This window comes from Myodes glareolus, chromosome 7 (genome assembly GCF_982192425.1).
Source record: "Myodes glareolus chromosome 7, mMyoGla1.1, whole genome shotgun sequence".
NCBI classification, from domain to species: Eukaryota; Metazoa; Chordata; class Mammalia; order Rodentia; family Cricetidae; genus Myodes; species Myodes glareolus.
The window spans coordinates 92,429,896-92,442,334 of record NC_142032.1 but is presented as its reverse complement, the minus strand read 5'-3'; the positions used below and the strand labels follow the sequence as shown (position 1 = coordinate 92,442,334).

Here is a 12,439-nt window from a genome sequence, read left to right as displayed (position 1 = left end):
GCAGACTTTCACACATGTGTACACAAAGAGGAGACTTGGCTCAGTGAGATAGCACTGCTTCTGCCAAGCCTTGATGACCTGAGTTTGATCCCCAAGCCCACATGGCTTAAGCAAAGAACCAACTCCTGCAAGTTGTCCTCTGATCTCCACATGCACTCTGTTCCCTACACATACAGAGACAAGTTAATAAATGTGGAAGTGCTTTCCAAAAAGAAGGAAATGAAATGACTTATAGACTGAAAGGTCTATCTTTCAAATGAAAGAAATCAGTACTGAACGTGCATAGTAACTGATGAGATCTAACTAACACCAGAATCCTTTGACATCTGTATAGTTCTGTAGAAACTCAAGTGTAAAAATGTAGATTGCTGGCTACCATGGTGACAAAGAAGCAGAGTCATACTGTGCTTCTTAAGTTTCCATCCCGGGGCTACCTCAAAAGACTCATTAATATGCATGATTTTATATAGGTAATCCTCTCAGCAGCTTTGTGAAGCCTGTTTTCCCTGGTGAAATACCGGGTTCAAGCAGGTTCAATTGTCTGGGGTCGTGTTCCTGTAAGTTATGCTGCTAGGATTCCACTCTGGTATTCTGATTGTGAGCCACCACCGGGTTTCCACTGTCACTTTTCCTGACAAGGAAACTACCAAATAGCAACTGCTTCCTGGCTACAGTCAGCCAGTAAAGGTGCTGAGAAGGAGGAGAGCTCTCTGGAGGAAGAACTTGCAAGTTTCTGGTTGACAGAGAACAGTAATTAAAGTCAGTTGGCTTGTAGTCTCTACCTCAGTCCAGATCCAGCAAGAACACTTGAAGTTAAAGTCCAAAGTCTGTCTGTTCAGAGATTTAATAAACTCTTACTGGCCAGTTTAATCTTTCTGGAAATGTGTAGTAGACTAGTCATACGACTCACTGAAATAATAGACAGACTATAGAAGGCCTGTTTGCAAAGAAAAGTTCTACAATGCTTCATGTTTAAAAAAGCTTGGAGATGGAGGGAGGGATGCTGGCCAGCAGCCAGGTTTCCCTGTCTCTGCTAGACTGAGTAACTGCAGTCCTCAGTGACTTGAAAGTGAGTGCTAAGAACATAGTGGGCTATCAGTGATGGCCCTACTCACAGGGTGTAGTGGTCAGGTCTAGCAGATAAAGAATTTCAAGTCCCAAGAGTGACCTATCGTGCATAGCATCATAGCACTGGCGACTGACTTAGGCAGTAACTGAACTGTGTCTAAGATGCTGATCCTTAAGCTGCCTGGTGTGCACAGGACTTCCTTAAGGGAGTAATTTACCTCTCTGTGAAAACGTGTCCTAGTGTGACCGAGTTGCAGTCTATAGCACTAAGGGATGAACAAGGAAGCCAAGTAATGGATATAGTACATGTGCTTTGAAATGGCTTCATATAATTTTGGTATCCTAAAAACACTTGAAGTTGCATTATGAAGACACTGAATCCTGTGGGTTTTAGAGGCAAAAAGGAAAAGAGGTATGATGGTCATCTCTAACACAGTTCCAGGTGCTGCAGGAAGTGTGTATTTGCTGAGCCTTTAAGTATGGAAAAGTCTACTCACAGGCTACATAAAGGACCCAGGATTTTAGTGAAAGCAAGTCTGTTTGATGCTTAGCTCCAAATTAGACTGGATCAGTCATCCAACATTTATGTCTCCCCGTTACACAGCATTACCAGAAGCTAGGAAAGGAATCAAATGGCCTTGTATTTTGTTACTGCATTGGGCACGTAGATCCTATGGGAGAACCAAGGCTCAGATTGGATCCCTGCCTATAACACCTTCAGCTTTTGATTTTCGGTCACTCCATTACATACTGTAGCCTTCAGAATTTCCAGTGTCTTGTTGAATAATGCAAATGTAAACTTGTTTGCCATATGATTAACATTTGGAGACATTCCTTAAAGCTTAGAGGTTAGGATTCTAGCCGGGTGGTGGCGGCACACGCCTTTAATCCTAGCACTTGGGAGGCAGAAGCAGGCGGATCTCTGTGAATTCGAGACCAACCTGGTCTACAAGAACTAGTTCCAGGACAGACACCAAAGCTACAGAGAAACCTTGTCTCATGGAGTGGTACCCTGTGTCTCATGGCTAAATAAGCAGAGGAGACAATGACCTACCCAGATGACCAGAACTAGTGCTATATGAAGCTAGAAATGTTTGTGTTTTAAGAGACTCCCTAGAGCAGCAGTTCTCAACCTATGGGTTGTGACCCTTTGAGTGGTGGAGGGGTATTGGAAAACCACAATATTTAACATTATGATTCATAATAATAGCAAACTTACAGTTATGAAGTAGCAGTGATTTTTATGGTTAGGGGGTCACCACAACACGAAGAACTTATTAAAAGGGTTGCAACATTAGGAAGGTTGAGAATCACTGGCCTAGAGGTTTTGTAGATTACATCTATCGGGTCCTCAGTGCCTGCCTGGGTTTATATTTTGTCTGGCTTTTTTTTTTCCCCCACTAAGTGATAGTACCTAAAAAAATCTAGTCAAAAGAAGAGATACTTTTTCCAATTGACATTATAATAAGAGATATACAAGAACAAAAGAAAGCAATTAACAAAAGAAATACACTCAAAGGCTGCTTTCACATTTTGTTTCTGTTTTGTTCGGTTTTTATCCGTAGGGTTGATGGTGCATGTTGATAAGAGAATAACCCTGGCTGCTTTCAAACAGCATTTAGAGCCGTATGTTGGAGTCCTGTCCTCTCACTTCAAGGTTTTTCGAGTGTACACCAGCAACCAAGAGTTTGAGAGCGTCCGACTGAATGAAACCCTTTCGTCATTTTCAGATGACACTAAGGTTGATTATAATAACCCTTATAGAATTAATCCATTTTAAGTAATAGGTTTGTGTAAACAGAGACTGTTCTTTCATATTCCAGCCCCCACACCCAAATAATCCCCACAAAAACTATATTAATTACAACACTGTTTGGCTAGTGGCTCAGACATATTCTTAGGTAGCTCTTATATCTTAACCCATTTCTTTTAATCTGTGTATCACCACAAGGCTGTGGCTCACCAGTAAGGTTCTGGCGTCTTTCTCTTTTGGCAGCTACATAGTGTCTCCCTGACTCTGCCTTCTTTCCTCTTCTATCTGCTTGGAATTCCCACCTTGAAATATTCTATCCTGCCATAGGCCAAAGCAGCTTCTTTATTAACCATTAGCAATAAAATATATTCACAGCATAAAGAGGGGAATCCCATATCAGGTTTGAGAGCTGCTTGTAGCCCTTCCAATGAAGGTGGAGTAGGTAGCCCCAAGGATAGGTCGCTGGCTGCTACTGAGTGTTTAGATTGTTCTTTGCTTGTCCACCCAACAGGCATGGTTAAGTTAACTATGTCAGTTACAGTTCTAGTGATGGAGAGTCAGAGGTCAAGGTGTACCTGTTCTCCCAGGAGCCCATGAAGTAGGGGTTGGGGAAACCACAAGATAACAACAGTGTGTGCCTGGGTTGCCCTGCTGAGGCAGTTCATCTAAAAGAATGTTCTTGATTCTTAGATCACAATTCGACTCGGGAGAGCACTGAAGAAGGGAGAGTACAGAGTTAAAGTGTGCCAGCTCTTAGTCAATGAGCAAGAGGTGAGTGACACTGGAGACTACAGGAGAGTACTAACACCTTCAGGACGAGATGGCTTCTAGTCATCTCTTCTGCAGTACTCAGTTCTGCTGTCATAGTACACAGGAAGCCTGTACCCGGTGAGGTCAGATTTACAACACAGGCATGGTGTGTTGTCACACTGCGGGCATAAGCAGGCTTTTCCTGCATTGAAAAGGAGCTAGATGTGTTTATGGTTGCCTTCTGGGAAGGATGGTACTGTGCTACGAGAGGATGGCCTGTGTCAGTACCTTCTGTGTCCAAGGTCGTCATGGTTTTAGGGGCATCCCTGTAGTATGTTGTATGACATCAGTTCCTTCAAAGACTCATTTAAGCCCCATCAGTTAGCTCTGTGGTATAAGTCCTGTTTAATATTCCCAATTTGTAAACGAAGAAGTTAAGTAATGTACTCAAGGTCACATTTGAAATCTGTGTAAAGGCTCCCAGCAGGCTGGTCTAGGAAGTAATCAGAATATTTCTAAAATGTTCATGCATAACATATAGAGATCTAGACAAACATGAACGCTGTAAACTTATACAATGCTTCATTAATTAAAACAATGTTTTATCTATCATCCAGTTTTCATTCATATGCTTCTTCTGAGTTTTTTGTTTTCTGTTAGAGATTGAGTGTAGATTCCTTCATTGAAATCCATGGAACTGTGCCTTATACTTTCAAAATTGTCATAGTTTTATAACAGATAGGGAAATATGAATGCATTATCCTAGTTAATCATCATGATAACTCTGAAAGGAAGCTATTGTCCCAATTTACAAATGAGAAGGCTGAGGCATAGGCTGTTAAGCAAGGCTGCTCACAACTGCTGAGCCTATAAGTTATGGAGCTAACACTGAGAACAAGAAGAAAGATTCTTAAACTCCATTTGGCTCTTCCGTGTGCTGCCCAGCACAAATAAATATCTTCTTAACCCTTGCTTCACTGCAACACACAAGCTCTAATTGTGTGTTTATATTCCTAGCCATGCAAGTTTCTGCTAGACGCTGTATTTGCTAAAGGCATGACCGTGCGGCAATCAAAAGAGGAGCTGATTCCTCAACTCAGGGAGCAGTGTGGCTTAGACCTCAGCATTGACAGGTAAGGAAGACCTGGCACTGGCTGCTTTCATGCTACTGTACCTTTCCTCCAGGATGTAGTGCTGAGTCCTGGAGAAGACAGAATTTGATGGACTAGAGGCATTGCTTCTGCATCACCCCTGAATTTTCATGAGGAACCATTTATTTTGTACTTTGAACACAGTTCATATTTGGTGTCTGATGAATGTAAATTTTTGAATTAAATATTTCAAATCATAGCATTTTTTGTTTTTAGGTTTCGTCTAAGGAAGAAAACATGGAAGAACCCTGGCACTGTCTTTTTGGATTATCATATTTATGAAGAAGATATTAATATTTCCAGCAACTGGGAAGTTTTCCTGGAAGTTCTTGATGGTATTGTTGGTTTTTTTTTTTTTTTTGAGTAATAAATATCAATTAGAAAGACAGTAGAGCTAGTGGAACCCTAACCCCTTAGCTCCTGACCCCAGATTGATCTGTGAGAAGTGTGCTGCATGATGCAGTATTGTCGGCCTTGTCAGCATCAGGCTGTAGTTTTGTGCACTGATATGTGTAGCATGAATTCTAGTTGGTCTTCAGCCCAGAGTCAGATACAGGAGTTAATGCTGAAGATGACAAGAGAGACCACAGTTCTTTGATCTCTACCAGTGCTCAGACCAAAAGGAGCGACCTCCCCTCAGACTATCCCCTCAGACCTCGTCCACTGACTGCAGCTGTTTCCATCAAACCTCAGACTACACTGTGCTTTTGTCTCCTCCGGCCTTATATTCCTCTTTCTGCCCAACCACAGCCATATCACTCCTGTCTACACTTCCCTAGTGCTGGGATTAAAGGCATGGGATCCCAAGTGCTGGGGTCACCTTTATATGAACTCTGTTTCTCTTTGAGCCTGGATCAATCTAATATAGCCCAGTGTGGCCTTGAATTTACAGGGATCCATCTGCCTCTGTCTCCTGAGTCCTGGGATTAAAGGTGTGTGCCACCACTGCCTGACCTCTAGTGACTTAGCTCTGCACTCTGATCTTCAGGAAAGCTTTATTTATTAAAACACAAACAAAATATCACTACAGATATGATTCTTGCTCCATCGCTGAGATTCTTTTTTATTTCCTTATCTCTAACATAACTGCTTGTATTATTTTTAGAGCTATCCCCTGTCTATGCCTTCCAATATATAAAAAATAATTTAAAAGTTCAAATTTTGGGGTTCATTATGCAGAAAATTCTGTTGGTATTTTCTTAGGCATGCTTATTATTTTCTTTATCATTGTCCCATATTTTATGTTGAGAATATAAATATACTACTGAAAATGTGTCAAAGATGTTGCAAACAGCTGTGTTAGTGACCTAGGCTACTTCCACTTCAGAATGCTACCAACAGGACAGCTAAATGGCAGATGCTCAGTCTTTACTGAGGTCGGAGGTCAAGGTATTAGTGAATATTGTTTCTATCTTTCTTGATCTTACTGGGGAGCTGTATCTTCCATGTCACTCCCCTAGCTTCCAGAGCTTGGTGGCCTGCTTTTGGCTTGTAGCCAGGTACTGTGCCCCATCTTTCCTCTCATCTTCACATAGCATTCTCCGTGTAGACTTCCCCATTTTCAGAATACACTAGCCATCTTGAATTGAGGTCCACCCACTTATTTTAAGTTTTTCTCTAACTATAATAAGGTTACATTCTGAGTTATTTTGGACTTGGATTCCATGTCTGTTAGAGCAGGCAGCTAGGCCATGACAGGGACCTGGAGCAGCACTTGTGCCCACCAGGATGTCCACTCTCTCTTTTGTTCTGGGACTGACTCAATACTCTGCCCAGAGGAGTGGTGGGGGGAGTTGGCTTCAGGAAGGTCACATTGAGTTTTGTCTTACGTGTTTTGATGCCACTTATGTCCACAATCTAGACAATAAGATCATAGTTCTTAGAGAATTCAGTAGCCCTTCTTACTAGCTGTTTCTAACCTAAATCAGCTTAATTTAGCTAGGAAAACTTTCAATTAATTGACAACTTAACTGGGAGGCAAAGAACTACCAGAGCACCAGGTTCTTGCTGCATGCAGGTGTCCTTCTCCAGTGTGTGCAGCCTAAGAGATAATAGCTTTTTCTGAGCAAACTGACACAGGGTCATGAAGGTCACATAAATAGGCTAGTGCCACAGAGAGTGGTAGTGGTACTGGGTGGTAGGTGTCTTCATTGTATCATGTCAGTGTGCATTTTAACATCGAAGTAGATGGATAAGAAATGAGTCATGTGATTAAATCTCAGCAATGTTTATTCAGCCATAATTGGCCAGATGGGGCTAGTCTCTGGAGCTATAAACAGGAATAAGCTAGGGATTGCCCATCACATGCACAGTCTGGGCGGAGTGGAGCAGCAGGTGTATCTTAAGTTGTTAGTTGCTGAGACTAGCTAGCCACAATAGAAATTGTATGTATGTCTACCAGCAAGGTGACAGGTGAGCTGAATTTTGATGAGCCACTGAGTTTTGGCTTCAAAGAAAGAGGGATTGGTGATCGTTTGGGTGAATAAAGAAACAAATGAAGGTGGCTTGATGGTAGTTTAGATTGGAGTCAGAGCTACAGGCACTGGAAGAGACTGGAGGGAAAGTGATAGGAAGAGCAATGTCAGACAGTTGGGAGGAAGCGGTGTAGCTTAGGATACTGATGGTCATATAGTAGCTGAGGGCTGTCTTGTGAGAGTAGAGAGTTGTTAGAACCCGCCTTCCAGTGGATATCCACACCCAACCCAGGCGGGCGCGCCTTCCTGAACTCGGGCCCACGAGAATGGACGATTGTCTTGAGGGTTAAAAACAGACACACACAAAAAAGAGACCTTTGCTCATTTACCAAGAGTAAATGGCAACTTTATTAAACTCAAGTCGAGTATTTATACCAGTGGGCAACCGGGATCAAAAAGGGCAAGGCCTCCTCCCAACAAGCAGGAAGCTTGAAACAGGAAGGAGAATAAAGGCCCCAGTAAAGGAAAACTCCTCCCACCCAGAGGGGGTTGGGGAAACTGGCCTCTGTGGGAGTTTTTCCCCAGGCAGGTGGTCGAGGGTTCAAGGCAATGTCAGACAGGTTAGATGGGCCTTGGCGCCTGAGCTTCTTTGAGGCAGGTTGAGAAATTACCATTTTAAAGTAAAATAGATCCCTCAGGCTAATGTACCAGGCTGTAGCAGAACCAAGGACGGAACTAGCAGGAAGCTTAGCTGGTTAGCGTAAACATTATTTGCATCCAGTATTTTGGTCTCAAGGATCAGGGAGGACAGGGTCCCACAGAGAGTTATGTGTGCAACTCTTTTTAAAGAAAGAACAGGAACTGGAGGCATGGCTCAGGAGCTAAGTGCAGTGACTGCTCTTGCAGAGGGCGCAAGTTCTATTTCCAGCATCCACATGGTACCTCTCAACCATCCATGACTGCAGTTCCAGGGCTCTGATGTTTCGTTCTGACATCCAAGGGCAGCAGACATGCCTATAGGCAGATATACATGTAGACAAAGATATACATATAGGCAAAACACCTGTACACCTAAAATAAGTACATGATCTTTTAAAGGGGCTTTAGACTTGGCTCAGTGGTTAAAAGATCTTGCAGCTATTTCAGAGGATTTGTGTTTGATTCCCAACACCCACATCAGGCAGCTCACTACCTTCTGCAATTTCAGCGTCAAGGAATCTGACACCTTCTGGCCTTCATGAGCCCCTGAATTCACACAGATACACACATAAATAACATGCTTTAAAAAACAAACAAACAAAAAGAATAGATCTTTATGTTTAGTTAGGAAAAGTTTAGTTACAGGAAAAGTAAGATAAGTAAGCCCTTAGAGAAAATGAATGCTGGGTGTAATCCTGCATGTCCTTAGGTGTAGAGAAGATGAAGTCCATGTCACAGCTTGCCATTTTATCAAAACGGTGGAGGCCTTCAGAGATGAAGTTGGATCCCTTCCAGGAGCTTGTGTTGGAGAGCAATAGTGTTGATGAACTGCGGGAGAAGGTAGGTTCATTTGAACAAAATTAGCTAATACATGTTTTCCTGCGTTGTGTGGGAAGTGAGTACCAGTAACTGTTGTCAGGAGTCTTTCTTGGTCTCTGTCCATTAGGGTCCCTTAGATCTCCTCATGTTTTAAAATTACTTTGTTTAAAGGAGGACTTTCACTTTTCATTACTTAGCCAACTGTGTACTAAGTTTTTGAAATTAACTAGAAGTTATTAAACTGTTGTATGGCTAAATGAACAAAGGATAGAGAGCTGAATGGAGGTCCTAGGCCATACTATTCTGAACATGCCTGGTGGCATCTGGTCACACTTGGGTGTGGTTGGTACTTGAAAAAGAAAATAGAGTGAAGATATGCTTTGCATTTTACAGTAATGCAGGTGTCTCAGGGAAGGGGGCATTGCCCTCTCCATCAGTGCTTCTGCTTCAGTGGGCAGTTTGTAAAACCTTTAAAGGCCACAGTGCATGCCAGCAGTCTCCACACTTGAGACCTAACTCAGTTGCAGTTGCCAGGCATGTGCAAGGTCCTGGGTTTAATTTCCAAATAATTGTAAGTATATTATATTTACATAAGTAAAGGAAAAGGACAGATTTACTTCTTAAATATTGGAATAAAAATGCTTCTGATCTAGTGCTAAAAGCCAGAAAAAGAAAGGGATACTGCACAAAAGCTTAACTGTTCTGTATGACTCCAAATGGTAATTTAGAAAAACAGCTTACAAACAAAGCTAGAAGACAAAGACAGGAGGAAATTATTGAAACCAGCATGGGACACGATGCCCCTGAGGTGGGGGGTTGGTTGGTTTGTTTTATTTAAGTCAGTAGTCTCATTCTGTAGACCTGACTGGCCTTGAACTCCTAGCACTGAGATCACAGGCACACACCACACTCACTAATGCCCCTAGTGTAAATGTGACCACTGTCTTAACAAGGAGAATATAAGCAGCTTAATCGGGCAAAGTTCTCAGTGAAGATTTAGAAAATCAAAATAATACCTAGACCTGTCCAGCTTTGGGACTGATGGGCAAGATCCTATCTCTCTGATAGGTTTCCAGGGTGGCAGGCGTTGTCAAGGTGCCGTCAGCACTTCAACTGAGCAGAGCTCCACATCCAGCAGTGTGGTCAGGGGTCTATGTTTCTACAGTGGTGTGTGATATGCGTGTACAGATAGCTCCTAATGGAACTTTATGCTTTTAGAAATGTGTCAAGTGTGCTAGCATGTTCCAGGGATATGGGATTTGCATCATGAGCAGATTTCACTGTCTGCTTCTAATTTTTTAAAAATCAAATATGTTAGTTTTTAAATCCAGCTAATTTTGGTAGAAAAGGAAAATAACTTCTCAAGAATAATTTTTAAATGAATTTGCATATGACTTTTCTTTTCTAGTTGAGTGAAATCAGTGGCATTCCTTTGGAAGACATTGAATTTGCCAAGGTAAAGCCTGAGAACATTTGCATCCTGGTGCTGAGTGCCGCAAATGTGATTCGTGCTTTAACTCATCCAGCCATGTTTTTTTCTCCTCAGGGTAGGGGAACCTTCCCCTGTGATATTTCTGTCCTTGATATTCATCAAGATTTGGACTGGAATCCTAAAGTCTCCACCCTAAACGTTTGGCCTCTTTATATCTGTGATGATGGTGCCGTCATATTTTATAGGTAAAGTGCAATGGTTTTGTTGCTAGTGCTGATGTATTTGTGGTGTTGAACCTTTACACTGAGCAGTGGAAATACAGTGAGGGCTACACACCGCAGCTTGATGTTTAGAGTACCTTAGTTAAAATCAGAGAAAGAACACTGTACTTCCCCACACCTGTGACCCCAGCAACAGAGAAGTAGATGCAGGAGGATCAGGAATCAGAGCCAGTTTCTGCTATATAATGGGTTTGAGACCAGCCCCAGCCTCAGCTATGTGAGATTTTTTTTTTAAGCTTTTTAAAATAGGATTTCTCTGTGTAGTCCTGGCCTGGAACTCGATTTATAGACCAGGTTGGTCTTAAACTCACTGAGATTTACCTGCCTCTGCCTCCCGAGTGCTGGGATTAAAGTCTTGTACCACCACTGCCCAGCTGTGAGACCCCATCTTAAAACTCTCCCCTAAAAATAACAACAATAAGTAAAGGAGGAGCCAGGCAGTGGTGGCACATTCCTTTAATCCCAGCACTCAGAAGCAGAGGCAGATGGATCTCTGAGTTTGAGGCCAGCCTGGTCTAAAAAGCGAGTTCCCTATGTGCTGTGACACATATGCCCATTCCTAATAGCACACAGAAAACAGTGAGATTAATTATAATTGCAAAAAATTCTGTTAATCCAGTACGTACAAAATGTTAATACAGCATGTCATTGACATTTGGGGTAGCTTACATTCTTTGATTTATAGATTTCTTAAGAGATGCTGTGTATCACACTCCCAGCACGGCAAGACACACTTGAGGTGCTCTCTGACTGCTGTGTTGGACAGCACACATACAAAGGAAAATCATCTTTGCAAAGAACCTGGACAAATCTAACTTATTTCCCTAGCTCTTACCTGTAAAATGGTGACAGTGCTGTTTTTCCTGAGAATTCAGGCTATTTCATAGAGTTATCATCTGTTATAAGTAGATGTTCAGTAATGCAGATTGTATTACTTCTAATACTCATGTGAGATGATTCTCTACCATTTTAAGAAATGACATGATTCACATGAGTAACCTAGTACATCCTAGTGTGCAAGAGCAAGAAGAGAAACACAGTAACGTCAGATGTAGGTGAACAGGGTCAGTGACCAGCTGGTCTAATGATTTGTATTTCACATAAAGGGATAAAACGGAAGAAGTAATGGAGTTGACAGAAGAACAAAGAAATGAACTGATGAAAAAGGAAAGTAGCCGACTACAGAAGACTGGACATCGTGTGACGTACTCCCCTCGCAAAGAGAAAGCGCTCAAGATCTACCTGGATGGGGCGCCAAATAAAGACGTGACTCAAGACTGACTGCCAGTGTAGCCTTCTCCCTGACGGTTGGTTTAAGTAATGGTTCACTACTGCTGGGTAGTGCCATTTTGGCCGGACGTGGTTGGGGTAATCCCATGACACCAGCACTGATTGGACCTCCCTTCACCAATCAGAAGCTCAGTGCCCAGTGGGCCACTGTCTTGACTTGGAATCATGTTGTGCACTATGGTCAGATGTACTGTAAAGCCAAGGATGTGCAAAGAGAAACAAGCAAAGCCTGCTACTATGAAAGGGGAGGGGGACGAGTAGATTCATTGATTGCGGACAAATGTGCACATAGCCGCTAGTAAAACTAGCCTCAAACAGGATGCTCATAGCTTAATAATAAAGCTGTGCAAAGGCCATGAATGAATGAATCTTCTGTTTATTTCATTGATACACACATTACCTCATTGACAGTTTGAAGCAAATGCAACTGTGTTGACTCTTAGAAAGCAGCAAAGAGGAGCTGAAGGAGTTCTTAGAACCAGCATCACCCATAGAAGAATTAGGACGGTGTCTCTTTATTTTATTTCACTTTTTACAAAGTATTAAGAACCTTAGTGAAACAGCCCAGTATCTTTTTCCCTTTGGCCACTGCCAGTAGGTGCACTACGACTGCTGCAGGTTTGTGATTAGAACCAACTGTACTTGAGCTGTGGATGTAGAGAATGTCTCACTCCTTCACTCAGCATGTAAATAAAGGGGTCCTGCTGAGTTCTCCCGACTGCAGCTCTGCTGTTTGCCATGGTTCTTTCCTCATTCGTCATGTACATTTGTGTACACCGAAG

General features: G+C 42.4%; 1 protein-coding gene across 2 annotated transcripts in view; it reads left to right on the top strand.

Annotated features, from left to right (window-relative positions):
• Usp47 (ubiquitin specific peptidase 47) overlaps positions 1-12,017 on the top strand; it is an 89,785-nt gene extending 77,768 nt beyond the window's left edge. For both annotated transcript variants that reach the window (XM_085692906.2, XM_085692907.2), the window contains 8 exons: positions 2,634-2,809; positions 3,512-3,592; positions 4,589-4,704; positions 4,939-5,057; positions 8,545-8,675; positions 10,063-10,110; positions 10,201-10,331; positions 11,474-12,017. In XM_085692906.2, coding sequence (XP_085549032.1) covers positions 2,634-2,809; positions 3,512-3,592; positions 4,589-4,704; positions 4,939-5,057; positions 8,545-8,675; positions 10,063-10,110; positions 10,201-10,331; positions 11,474-11,648 — 977 coding nt within the window. In that variant the 3' untranslated portion in view covers positions 11,649-12,017. The remainder of the gene's footprint in view (positions 1-2,633; positions 2,810-3,511; positions 3,593-4,588; positions 4,705-4,938; positions 5,058-8,544; positions 8,676-10,062; positions 10,111-10,200; positions 10,332-11,473) is intronic.
• The last annotated feature ends 422 nt before the right edge of the window (positions 12,018-12,439 follow it).